We start from the raw sequence: 12,545 nt of genomic DNA on the forward strand, positions 1-12,545 counted from the left end.
CCTTTCCAGTGTACTCCTCATCCAATCTTCCCTCTGAATTTTTACACTTGGCCAATAAACACCTCTTCCTCTAGCACTTGGGTAGGATTTATGATGCACAGCAAGTGCTGTGCAATTAACAGATTTAATGCCCAATTCACTTCCTCCTTCAAAGGGAGACTGGAGCAAAGCATCCCAGGAGCTGTGGGTATATCATACATACACATGAAATGACATTTCCTCTGCCACTACTCTAAGTCAGCACATCCCTACTCTTCCTGTAGATGTATCACACCGTTTTCACTGTTTAGATTCCCAACTATTAGTCATTCTTCAGCTTAGTCATGGAGGGGTTTACAGTATGGATTTTTACACACCATCCCACATTTCCACCATAATTTATCAATTGCTTTTTCCACTCCATTTCACTGAATTTCTAATCTCATTTCCCCAACTACACTGTCTACAATCATAACATAGCAGTGACTTTAAAAAATTCAGCATGCTCCACTAATTTCACAATGTGTTAAAGGAGATAGAGGGAATACATTCTTTCCATCTCAGCATGATTGCTTTAACTTGGTATCAGAGACAAGAGCACATGGCTGAGGAGGAGGATGGGCATTTCTGTGAGAGGAAGTCACAGCTCCACTCTCACATGGGTATTGACCAACAATGCAACAAATGCCACCAACTCTGACATGCAAGACTGAGCATTTACCTCTTCCACATGTTCAATTAGCCTTTGTTGGCTGCTCCATTCTCAATCATGCTGACAGGGCTCCATCCAGTGCAGCAGCACATTTGTTGGAGGGATTTCTGCTGATGCTTCTTCACAGACTAATAAAACACCCTGCTCAAAGGAGTTTAGAACGGCACAACCTCGTGCTTTGCTTCCCAGCTGCACTCTGAAGTTCTACAAATTGTCAGTGCTGAGCACAAGCTACTTGCACAAGCAATTAAGCCAGACTACATGAATTACCTCGCTCGGCCCGCAGGCTACATCAGACTTGCATCAGTTTTGTTCAATTACTTTCTCCTTGTCTTTGGTAAACAGAAATCCTTGTTTGCCTTTCTCTCTACCACACACTGCATCTGTTCCCCAAATTCTACCACTCCAACCCACACATGGCAGCCTTTGGACCAGTTTTACTCTGCACTGAAGTCACTTTTGCCAAACGATTGAAGTTAAGGTACTTAACACATTGAGCCTCCTAAGTAAGTCCTACTGTCTAAAAAAGGTATCTCTGAACTTTCACCTCAAACACATTCAAAAGCATAAATAAGACTCCCATTAACATTTCTTCAGACAATTTTACTTGCCACAGTTCTACAAGCCACATAGATTGCTTAAGTTATTGCTATTTCTGTAACTTCATTTCCAAAATCAGCTTTAACAGTATTCACGTTTAACAACGAGATACAGTGTCAATCTTATGATATCCCGAGCTCAACTCTCAACACAGCAAGTTACTCAGATGAAAACTTGCTGGGACAAGAGCAAAGGAGCAATGGGGGGGAAGAAAGTCCAGTATTACATCATGATGCCTTCAGCTGCAGAAGCTCATCCGCATGACATGATACTGACTGCAACCGCAGAAACACTCCCAGGCTTCAAATACTGTGTGTGCACATGCAATGCCTAACCACTGGAAAAGAGCTGCTCAGAGCCCAATATTTATACCAAACCGCTCTCAGGATTCTTCACTAAATATTTGACTTCATACATCACCTCTACTCAAACTGAGTAGCGACAATAACTAACTTGATTCTGACAATTTATGCCTTTAGCTAAAAAGATGACACAGTTAAACTTTCCAAGAGTCAACAGAAGCAAAGCAGTACTTCGTGCATGAGCCCCACTACTTAATGTAAACCAAGGTGGAAAAACAGACTAATTCTACTGAATTCCTACACAAACCAGCATTAACAGTCACGAATTAAAAGCAGTGCCAAAGGGTTAACAACTTGATAACAGTTGCTTGGAAGATTAGAGATCAAGATAAGTATCATAGATGATTTAAATACATTTCATCCTGCCTCAAGACAAACCTTTTGGGACTACTGTTAACTGTTCAAACTCTGTTTGGACCAGAACAAACCAGCTTCGATTCCACTCCTGAGCTCATCACATGGAGTTAAAAGCCACCCAAACTACGCCACCAGAGCAGGAGCTACTCACGTTGCCCATGTACTCGGAGAGCAGATCCTGCAAGGCCTGTCGCACCGCGTTACACTCGGCCACGATGCGCTCCCGTCGGTCATCACGTGTGCACGATGAGTCAGCCATCAGCGCCGCGCCGCTAATGATGCTCTCCAGGCGCTCTTCCAGGGACGGCCTGAAACGCTCCTCGCTGAAGGTCGATGGATCCACAATAATTTGTTTCTAGTAAAAGAAAGGTCCCGCAAAATCAGTGATCGGACCAAGCAGCAACTTACTGAGAAGTCACCAACACAACCAGCACTTAGAGCAACGCCCTGATCAGGCATTAAAAGGCAACTGACACTGTTCTGGCACTGAGGAGGATTTTCATGAGTAGTTCTGTAAAATTACTAAGAGGTTCCCCAGCAGATTACATCGCCAGTCATTTCTTGTGCTGCTCTGACAGCTAAACAAATCTTGGCCACAGGAAGCCTCGTTACATGAATGGCAAAAATTGAACGTGCCAGCACAAATAAGGTTCAAAGTACAGAACTCTTCCTAACTACATGTCAATCCAGACATGCCTTCACTAGTTAATTTGTCAGATATAATTATCCCACCACGAACAAGAAAACAAACATCCAAAATTAGCCTTGTACACAGTGCTCTGTTGTCCTACTTTGTCCAGTCTTCCTTCTCTTTGCTGTTCGGCAGGTAAATGCAACTCTATTCTCAGAACTCCCCCAGTGAAATATCAACACAAAGCTTTCAAACAGCACAGAAATCCATTTCTTCATGATAGAAAGTTATCACAGGTTTATTTTGCCAGAATATTCATAAGCATACCAAGAGACTCAAGGCTGAAACAGAAGCACTGATTTATCTGCTCTCAAGAGGCCAATACACCAGCCAGGGACGTTGCCCAGGAAGCTGTGCAGGATTTACCACCTTTGAGTACTTGCTGGTCATTTATTTCATCAGGTCTCTAATTTCTTAAAGAAAACTTATTTGTCCATTTGAAGGTTTGGTGGTTGGTTTAGGGTTTGGATGTGTTTTCTTCCCAGTACAGGGGCAAGATTTGCTAATCATGAGAGAACGAACCAAGGGTTCTCAGTTTGTACATCAGCCAAGTTCAGCAGCCACAGCACAACCACTGCTCCTCCTGCCAGCCAGGGCACTTCATACCCCAGTGGAGGAACCACTCAGCCACCACAGCAGGAGGAGAACACAGCATGTGCTCTCCAACACATTCCTCACTTTTCCTGAAGCTTTTAGCCATGTGGTTAATACAACGGGAGCATGGACTGCACTATCAGAAAGGAGAGAGAACAATCAGCTTGTTATCTGCTGGTAGCCATTTAATATTTTACCATCACTGGGGTGTGGGGGGGCATGTGTGTGCAAAGCCTCTATTACAGGAGCGCAATAACACTCAAGCAGCAGCAGGAAATGAAATGCAGGGATAACATCTGCCAAGAACTTCATCACATTTGTTTTGTCAGCCTCCTTTGGCAGGGATGACACGACAGAGCTGTTGCACACACCGTGCATTGAGCTGGGCTGCTGATCAAGCACTGCTGCTAGCAGAGAGCCCCACAAAGTGGAATTCAAAGCTCACAAGCCTCATGCAACTGCAACACTCAAAAAAAGTAGCCTCCAGCCATATATTGGAGAGTTTGTATTGTAAAATACAGTGATATATCAGAAATCTTGTTAGATGGTTCGAGCTGGATCAGCCAGTCCACAGACCTGAACGGCATTGGTTCTTCCATTCCAGGTACCCAAGTCAGTCCCTGCTTCCCCCTCCCACAGGTACCTGTGAGAAGCTGTGGTCCCTCAGGGGAACCTGAGGCACACTCCTAAGGCTTACTGAGCACACAGCTGACAGAATAAGAAAGGCAGACTGAAAACTGAAGTCAGTCAGAAAGATCAAGACAGCCATGACATCCTTTTGTTACCCAAGAGATCACAGAGAAAGGCTTCCCACCAGGCACAGGGAAAACTCAAATAGTACTTTATCCTGGTAAAAAAACATGGCAGAAAGGGAGGAACAAGAGTGGTAAGAATGAAGAGGAGACGGTGAGCAAAATCTGGCAAAATAACTATTAATTGCCTTTTGAGTGATGGCTTTGCAATATTAAATAGAGCTCTGGAGGTAAGGTGTTTAAAATTCAGAGGCTGAATCAGTGGTAGACACAGAATCCTGGCTTCAAAAGGAAGGAGATCTCAGTAAAAATGCATGGCTGTCCTCAGCAACGTGCTGAACATGAGACAAAGAACATGACAGATCAGTACAACACATCAGTGTGAAATGACTTCATCCCCAACCAAGGATCATATTAAGCTTCCCACTTCATGTTCCTCTCAATAGGTAGTTTGGGCAATTCCAAAGACATTATTCACTTTTAATAAATCATTTCTGTCACCTACAAGAATACATTATATAAATATATTATGAAATAATCAATTTCAAATAAACCAAGGGCTTACATCTAAGGTAGCAGTAGGCTAACTGCTATTTCAGAGCTAGTTTAATTTGACAGCCTTCAATCACCAAGAACCACACAGATAACTCTATATCCCATCAACCCTAGCTTGGAAAAAGACTTTTTTCTTACTTTACCTATGACTTGCTGTACCTCAGTGTTGGGGTAACTTTGCAATATATAAAGGATGTAGAAGTTGTAATGTTGTTTAAAGTGAACATGCTCCCACAATGGTCTTGTAACTCTTTGTGTAAACCTTTCTCCTTCCCTCTTACCTGTACCTTTGGAATGTCTAAGAGATAACTGAAAGCTCATCTATTGGTTGTTAACCCTTTCTTGTAATTGGTTGGTTTGTAAGTAAGTAATAAGTAATGGCCAGTCTCTTCGCGAACGAAGATCTGGGGAAGGTCTTTCCACCTTCCAGCCTGCGCATTGGATTTTTTAGGTGAGACACAGTGTGCGCGGAACTGAGCCCACCCTTTAATCCTGAGGTTCATCTGCCGGGGCCAAGCACGCTTGGACGGTGGCAGCAAGGTCCTCAGGACGTAGATGGATTGCCTTACGGGCTAACGAGCTCCATCTGCCCGGGGAGTGGCAGACCTCCTGGACTTCCAATGGTCACATTGTAATCCCCCTAAAAGGTATTTAAGCAGTTATTCAGAATAATAAACTCTCTCTGCCTGCTCTCCCTGCCAGCTGTTCGTCTCCTGTGGTCTCTTCGAGAGCCATGGAGACCTTGTGGTGGGGGGGATGGGGAGGGCACCTTCCCCTCCAGGACTAGAGGTAAAAGGAAAGCCTCTAGACTGGAGTTCCCCCTCCCTATCCACCTTCAACGTTCGTCACCTCAGCAGAAAGTGATCTTGCAGGCAATATAAATAGCAGCCAGCGGCTGCCACTAGAGCAGGTGAGTTAGCACCCTGTTTCTAAAGGCCAGGGGTTCTGAACTCACATCGAAGTTGTTGAGGGCATAGGCCAGCTCTCCGCCCCCGCCCTGCTGCTGGGCAGCGTCGTCGGAGCCGGTGGCCTGGGCGGCGTTGGAGATGCCCGTCACTGCCTGCTGCAGCTGCTTGTAGATCAGGTCCCTGTTGGCCTTGTAGGCAGCGACATCAGGGTGCTGCAGGCAGGCCTGGGATGCCGTGTACAGGATGGGAACGTTCTTCTGCAGAATTCCTCTGGCTGCCGCCATTTGGTCACGGTGACCCACATCTTTCAGTTCCTGTTAGGAAAATTAAAGGGAAAAAGAAAAAAAAAAAAAAAGGCATTTGAGAACATTCCCTGCGTTTAACATCCCCACGCCATCTCCATGCACCTTCAAAAGACAGGCAGGTTCTCTGCCTGGTGTGCTCAGATTTGTCTGCTGGCTGAGTGGTCTTATTCTTGAGGGCTCAGCTGATTGCAAAACACAACAGCTTCATAACAACAAAACCCACCATAACTGCAGGGCAATTCACAACTCCACAATTCAAAATCCAACACTGGATTTTTGCTCCTCTCTGCAGCACAGGACCAGCATTTTGAAAGCTGTCCTGTCTTGCACTTGCCGAGGAGAAGCAAGATCATCTGTAATTTAAACTCCCAGGCTCACAACCAGAATGTTTTCTTTAATCACACCTAGAAGATGACGTTTACTCTCCTCAAGAGACTCTGGGTACTTAATTTCAGAAGAATAAATATATCATCTAATTCAACTTCTTGTTCACCTCCAATGAGACAAAATTAATCCAATGACTGTAATTACTGCTAATTTAAGATTAGTGAGCAAGTCCATAAGTCTTTCCCCAAACACTCCCTGCTGCAATTCTCTAAAGCACCATCACCTCTGTTTTGGAACAGAAGCATCATGGTTAGATACAGCTTCTGAGTCCAGCACAAGCAGCAAGTTTATAAAAGGAAGAATGAACACAGTTATTGGTAGCATCATAATTTTAAAGTTACCTCTTAAATCTAACAAAGAGGTGATGAAAATGAAGGTGAAGACTGCCTTACTAAGAAAAGGCGAAAAAAAAAGTCTGTCAGACTCTTCAAAATGAATGGGCAATATGTGACCTCTGTAAGGTACACACCAAGCAGGGAGGGCACTTCGAGCAGGCACACAGATTTACAGATTTTGTACAACCACCTCCCATAGTGCAGAACAATCTATCACACAGCAGTTTAGAAGCATTTATTGCATTGCCATCACAACCCTACTCCCATTTACTGCAATCAGATTTGAGATACATAACCAACTGGCAATCCATTTTAGACTGTACCCAGTTTATTTTCTAAGATAAATCTCTGCAAAAAGTCCCAAGAAGTGTCAGAGGTGCATAAGCAATTTTGGTTTGTACATATCAGCAGAACAAAGAGAAAAAAATGCTTTACAAGAATTATGCTGTTCCTGATAAGTGGAACTGCCCACACCTCCGCTTTCTTTTGAAAACTTACCTACACAAGAATGAGTCACACCAGTGCTGTTGAACAAAACAAATTTCACATGCAATCTAAGGTTTTGCACAAGCCATCCAAACACAGAACATACCCATAACAAACAGGGATTTAAATCCCTTCTCAAATGGGCATTTCAGTGCAAGACTATGAGCATCACCACTCACTCCCTTGGAAGAAGCTGTGCCCAGCCAGGACTCTTGCCCACTGCACACGGTCTGTGTGAACCATGACAGCAACGTGGCCAAGGGGTGAGTGCACCAGGCACTGGGACACAAATCACTTCCCCTTCCTTACCCACACCTGCACGGCTTCAAATTGGGAAGTAGCATTTCATTAAGGCACTAAAGCATTAACCATCAACAAATGCTACTAAGAACAAATTCTGCCAGAAGCAGCACCCTGCAGCCAAGCAGACCTTTCCTGCTTACCAAGCAAGCTCAGAGTTCCTAAACATGGCAGAGCAACACAAAGTATCAGCAATAAAAATAAAATAAAATAAAAAGTAAAAGGTCCTGTCCAAGAGTAGCAAGGTTCCTTTATTCTGGTAAAGAGGAAATAACATACAGAAGAAAGAGCTGCCATACTATACCTGTTGTCTTTTGGCTGCCATTATGTTAAGCTTGTCCACTTCTGGTTTGAGGGCTTTGTACTGGATACCCAAGTCCTGCTCTGTGCCAGCATTTCTCAGTTTCAAGATACCATCTTCCACCTAAAAGAAAATATGCTCACATATTTTTCCAAGCAATACAGTCCACAGGTCAGGAAGTAATTAAGAATGTATTTCATGGCAGACAGAGAAAGCAATCTTCCTCTGCCCCGTTATTTTTTGCAGAGAGACACTTCAAAGGCTGACAGTACACAAGTTAGCTACTACTTCATACTCACCAGCTACCAAAGACAGTCAAGTACACAAATCTGGCAGAGCATGAAGGAGCCCAGGGCCCTGGCAGAGCTGTGGCAGTGGCCACTGAAGGGCACACAGAAAATCCTCAAAGCCCATGAGCAAAGGTAGGCTCAGTATCCAATCTCATTTCATTTCAAACTGTGCACCAATCACCCACCATCCTCTTGCTCCAGGGAAGAAAAGCCTCACTCAAATATTCCACTCTCATTTTACTTAGTCTGCCGAAGCTCCTCATCCCAAATTATAAGAAAGCCAAATGATTTCTGTAAGATGAAAGGGCCAACTATCACCTACAGCCACAGAGACAGTTTCTACACTAGAAGTTCAGAACGAAGTTGAACTCAACGTCAACAGTTGCTGACAATGAGTGTAAAACAAGTGACAGGTGTCCACTGCACACCCTGTGCTGGGAGGAAAACCCCAAACCCCTCCCTGCTCAAGGCACTAGCAGCGCACACACCCCGCAGGGTCAGCACGAGGGTGACACAGACACCTGGCAGGGCACAGCCAAGAACCACTCTCACCACTTTGAGCTGGACAAGCAGCTTGTAGACATCTGCCATGTCGGCCAGGATGAGCAGGCGGGTGACGGCGGAGAGCAGGGCCCGCGCCGCTCGCACCATGTTCCCGCGCTTCACCGACGAGCAGGGGTCGTCTGCGAACTCCCCCGACGCGCTCTTCATCAGGTCACCTGCACAGGGGACACGTGGATGGCTTTAACACCGCACAGCGCTTCCCAAGGGGCTGCCAGGATCCTGGGCAAGCCAACCTAAGCCTTCAAACACGACACATTTGTAAAATACAGCCAACCCTTAGTGCACGGGGCTACCTCTGAGTATGGCCACCACATGGCATCGGGGCAGAGGGGCTTGGCAGGGAGGAGAGGTTGGGAAATAGCACTTCAGTCCTGATCTCCATTTGTACAGGTGTTTTAACATGCCAGAATCCTCTGGAGAGGCAGATTCAGCACGCCTTTGTAGGGCTGCAGTTATTTCACGAGCTACAATGCCTTCAAAGCCTGAGCAAAAGGAGTTAAGCAGAAAGCAGCAGAAAGCACAGTAAACACACAGCGAGCTGCCACAGCTCCTGGGACTGTAAACAACTCGGAGCGATGACCTGGCTGGATATGCCCTGGTTTGAATTCAAAGCCAGGCACTGCTTCGTAAAATGCTTCAGCATTTCATAGCCTGTGGGTCTGCATCTGGTGCAGGAGGAAAGAATTTGGGTTTCAGATGGTAACAATGCCATTGGTTAACTATGAAAAGCAAAGGCCACTTTACCCAGCTAGAGCAATTCCTCCAGAAGGCATTTGGAAAGCATAAAAGTAATGTCTGCATACAGTCAGGGGAGTAAATTTTGGATTTCTCCCCTGCTTTTTCAAGCAGTTTCCAATTCCACAGTTCCTACACAGCAGCAAGGTTTAGAATCCACATTATTATTCTTGGATCTCTTTGCATCTCAGAAACTGCTGGGAGAACAGTTAGGACTTAGTACAGAAAGTGTGGGTCCTCAAGGTCAGAGATGCGCAGGCAGCAGCAGATGACCAGAAAGGAGATGAACTGTTATAACTGCTGTGCCAGAGGCTTCCCAAACCTGTATGAAAAAGTGTCCACATGGCTAAATGCCAAAACAGAAATAGCTGCCTGTCTCAGATGAGAAAAACCTCCAACAGTGCTTGACAAGTGACAGCTGACAGCCAGTCCCATGGAGCCCACTCCCAAACAGGGCTGGGCAAGGGCTGCACGGACAGCTCGACACGATGCAGTCCTGGGATGCTTCTGTTTATTTTAACAACTTATTTTTAACTACTCAAAAATACCAACAGCTGGAGAGCCTGGGGGTTAACCATCTCCACAGAGAGTTTCTAGCACCCAGGCACTCCACACCTTCACAGCTAAATTCAGCCCCAGCACAGCTGCCAGCCTGTCCAAGCAACCACATCAAGATACTCAATTTTGTTCAAATGCTCCCTCCTATGTAACACCCTTCCATCATCTTAAATAATACAACCAAGAGTGGCGCATAACATTTTAAGATAAAAAAATATGCTACTTCAGTTCTGTGAGAGAGGAAAAAAAAAAGCTTCTGTCCATGCATGGGGCAGCTCTGAATATCAACCCAAAGCTCTCCCTTACCCAGCTTTGGGGAACAGGACTATTTGCTTTAGCAAAGGATAAGAACCCCAGATTTCCAGATGGACAAAAGAGTGTGTCACCAATGCTGAAAACTGCAACCATTACAAAACCCCTACACAGCTGACATGAGCCTTTCCTTATTCCTTCCAGAAAAGGCTAATAAAGAAATAAATATCACCACCATAAGTATGAAATCTATTAGTAATCTCGGGATTTAAGGGGATCTGTTCACAAGAACATGAAGTAACAGGACAAGGGGGAATGGCTTCCCACTGCCAGAGAGTAGGTTTGGATGGGATATTGGGAAGGTGTGGGTGGGGAGGGTGGGGAGGCCCTGGCACAGGTTGCCCAGAGAAGCTGTGGCTGCCCCTGGATCCCTGGAAGTGTCCAAGGCCAGGTTGGACGGGGCTTGGAGCAACCTGGGCTGGTGGAAGGTGTCCCTGCCCATGGCAGGGGGTGGCACTGGATGGGCTTTGAGGTCCCTTCCAATCCAGGCCATTCTATATGTCAGAACCAAAAACTGACTAAAAATATTTCCCCCTTTATTTACTTAAATGTAAAATTCCCACATTTTCAACTCCTAAAAGAATGTTGTTTGTTTTCATTTATTCTCTATTTTAAAAAATTTAGAGAGGTGGCCACTTGCTTCACTTGAATCTCAGAAATTGCTAACAACCAAAATTATCCTCTACCCATCTCTTAAACTGCAACCTTTCAAGCCAGTCCTGAAATAAAATGCTATTCCTTTTTATTTTAACAGGAGACTTTAAAAGATTTAGTGAGTTTCAAACAGCTTGTCAGGGTGTCAAAAGATAACCGGCTTGCCAGAATTAAAGGAAGATTATATTTAAAGTTGTTGCATATATATATATATATATATATATATATATTTCTGCCAATTAAAGAAAGCTGGCTTTCAGACTTTTTATAAAGGAAAAGCAACATGGGGTAGTTATTTTAGTTGGAATCAAATGGTAACAGGGCACTCTGCCCTGGCCTAAATACGCAGTTACTGCACTGTGTGTGTGCATTAGCAGTTCAAAGGGGATCCAGCATAATCTCCCCATTTCAAATCTGAACCAGAGGTAACGTTAGCTGGGAAGCAGATAAAGAAGAGTTAAAAGTAACACATGGTGAAGAGTCCAACTATGAGACTCAGATTATAAAACTGGTACAGATTCTTACATGAGTAATCTGCTTTTCCAATATAACCTTGGATTTTCACTTGGTATTAGAAGGAAAAGAAAATGAAACAGAGTTGAGAAGAGAAGGGGCAACAGTAACTTGTCCTATGATCTTGTCAATAAAGCACTAAGAATTCAATTAAATTTAAAGGAAGAAAGCCCATTTCAGAAATAGTAAGATTTTAGTCCATCAAAAGAAAATTATCATTTTCTAGATGCCTTCCCACCATGCCCAAAGGGTCTGACAGCACTTTCAGACAACACTATTAGTGCTCCTTGCAGTGGTACACCATGACCATGAGAGAGTTGCTCCCACCACCACTGACAGTAGGGGAGGGCAGAAGGGACAGGCAAGGCAGCAAGATCAGGACACACAGGCACTGCTGCTCTTCCTCCAAGCTGGAAACTCGTGCCCACACAGCACCTGGTACCCTCCAGCACCTCCCAGTTCAAAGCCTGTCCCCAGGCTGCTCTGCCAGCAGCACTGGAAATGCCACAAGTGCCACCAGGCCATTCCTCCACCTGCCCAGAGCACCCCCCCAGTTCCCTAGAGGTTGCCATTCCCCACCAAAGGAAGGCAAGCAGGAAGCCAGAGTTTCGAGTCTCTACCATTGTGGATACTGCAGTCCCATCTCACCACTAATGCCACCTTCAACACCCTGTCCCAACAGGCTGCCTTGGCTTTCTGCTATAAAGGACAGGGCCCCGCATCACCCTTTGCCATATCAACACAGGAGTTGATACTTCTGGCAATAAAAACCTCTGTTAGCTCCTTAGTCTTGTCTGAATTACATCTACTATACTGTCTACAATATTCCTACGGTTTTCCAAGAGCCATCTCTGAGCTCCCTTAGGTTATGGCTTTTCCAAGACCCCACGTCCTTGGCTGAAGGATTACTTCTAATCCAAGTGCACACTCCTAAAGCATTGTTCTAGGGAAACAACTGAACTCACTGCACTTTCCAAGAAATTAAGCTAGCTGGTCACAACAGAATTTTCAACTTGAGTTTTCCCAGAATAATTCAGTGTTTGTGTTCCCCAACTGGTCTCCTTCTGCTCCCTGGAAGTCCTTAAGCCATGCACCTTTGCTTGAAGTACAGCTGAAAATCTGTTTTCCTCTTTCATAATTTGTCTCACCGCTGAGTTTTGAAAAAACCTTCACTTAGAAGCACAAGGCAGAAAGACACCACACTGCATCAGTGGGCTCATTCCCCTGCATTTGCAACCTGAAACATGATCAAAGCCCACAGGATTCACAAGACCATTCATCCATCCTCTTGCCTC

General features: G+C 44.9%; 1 protein-coding gene across 1 annotated transcript in view; it reads right to left on the bottom strand.

Moving 5' to 3' along the window:
* Positions 1 to 2,161: 2,161 nt before the first annotated feature.
* LOC114066656 (catenin alpha-1-like) overlaps positions 2,162 to 12,545 on the bottom strand; it is a gene marked incomplete at its 3' end in the record, with an annotated part of 31,150 nt that continues 20,766 nt past the window's right edge. Inside the window, exons 4-7 of the mRNA XM_027901489.1 lie at positions 8,467 to 8,633; positions 7,628 to 7,747; positions 5,558 to 5,824; positions 2,162 to 2,365 (exon numbers count right to left, since the gene is read on the bottom strand). Coding sequence (XP_027757290.1) covers positions 2,162 to 2,365; positions 5,558 to 5,824; positions 7,628 to 7,747; positions 8,467 to 8,633 — 758 coding nt within the window. The remainder of the gene's footprint in view (positions 2,366 to 5,557; positions 5,825 to 7,627; positions 7,748 to 8,466; positions 8,634 to 12,545) is intronic.

This window comes from Empidonax traillii, unplaced genomic scaffold (genome assembly GCF_003031625.1).
Source record: "Empidonax traillii isolate 1590-97213 ecotype Southwest subspecies unplaced genomic scaffold, ASM303162v1 scaffold789:size291746, whole genome shotgun sequence".
NCBI classification, from domain to species: domain Eukaryota; kingdom Metazoa; phylum Chordata; class Aves; order Passeriformes; family Tyrannidae; genus Empidonax; species Empidonax traillii.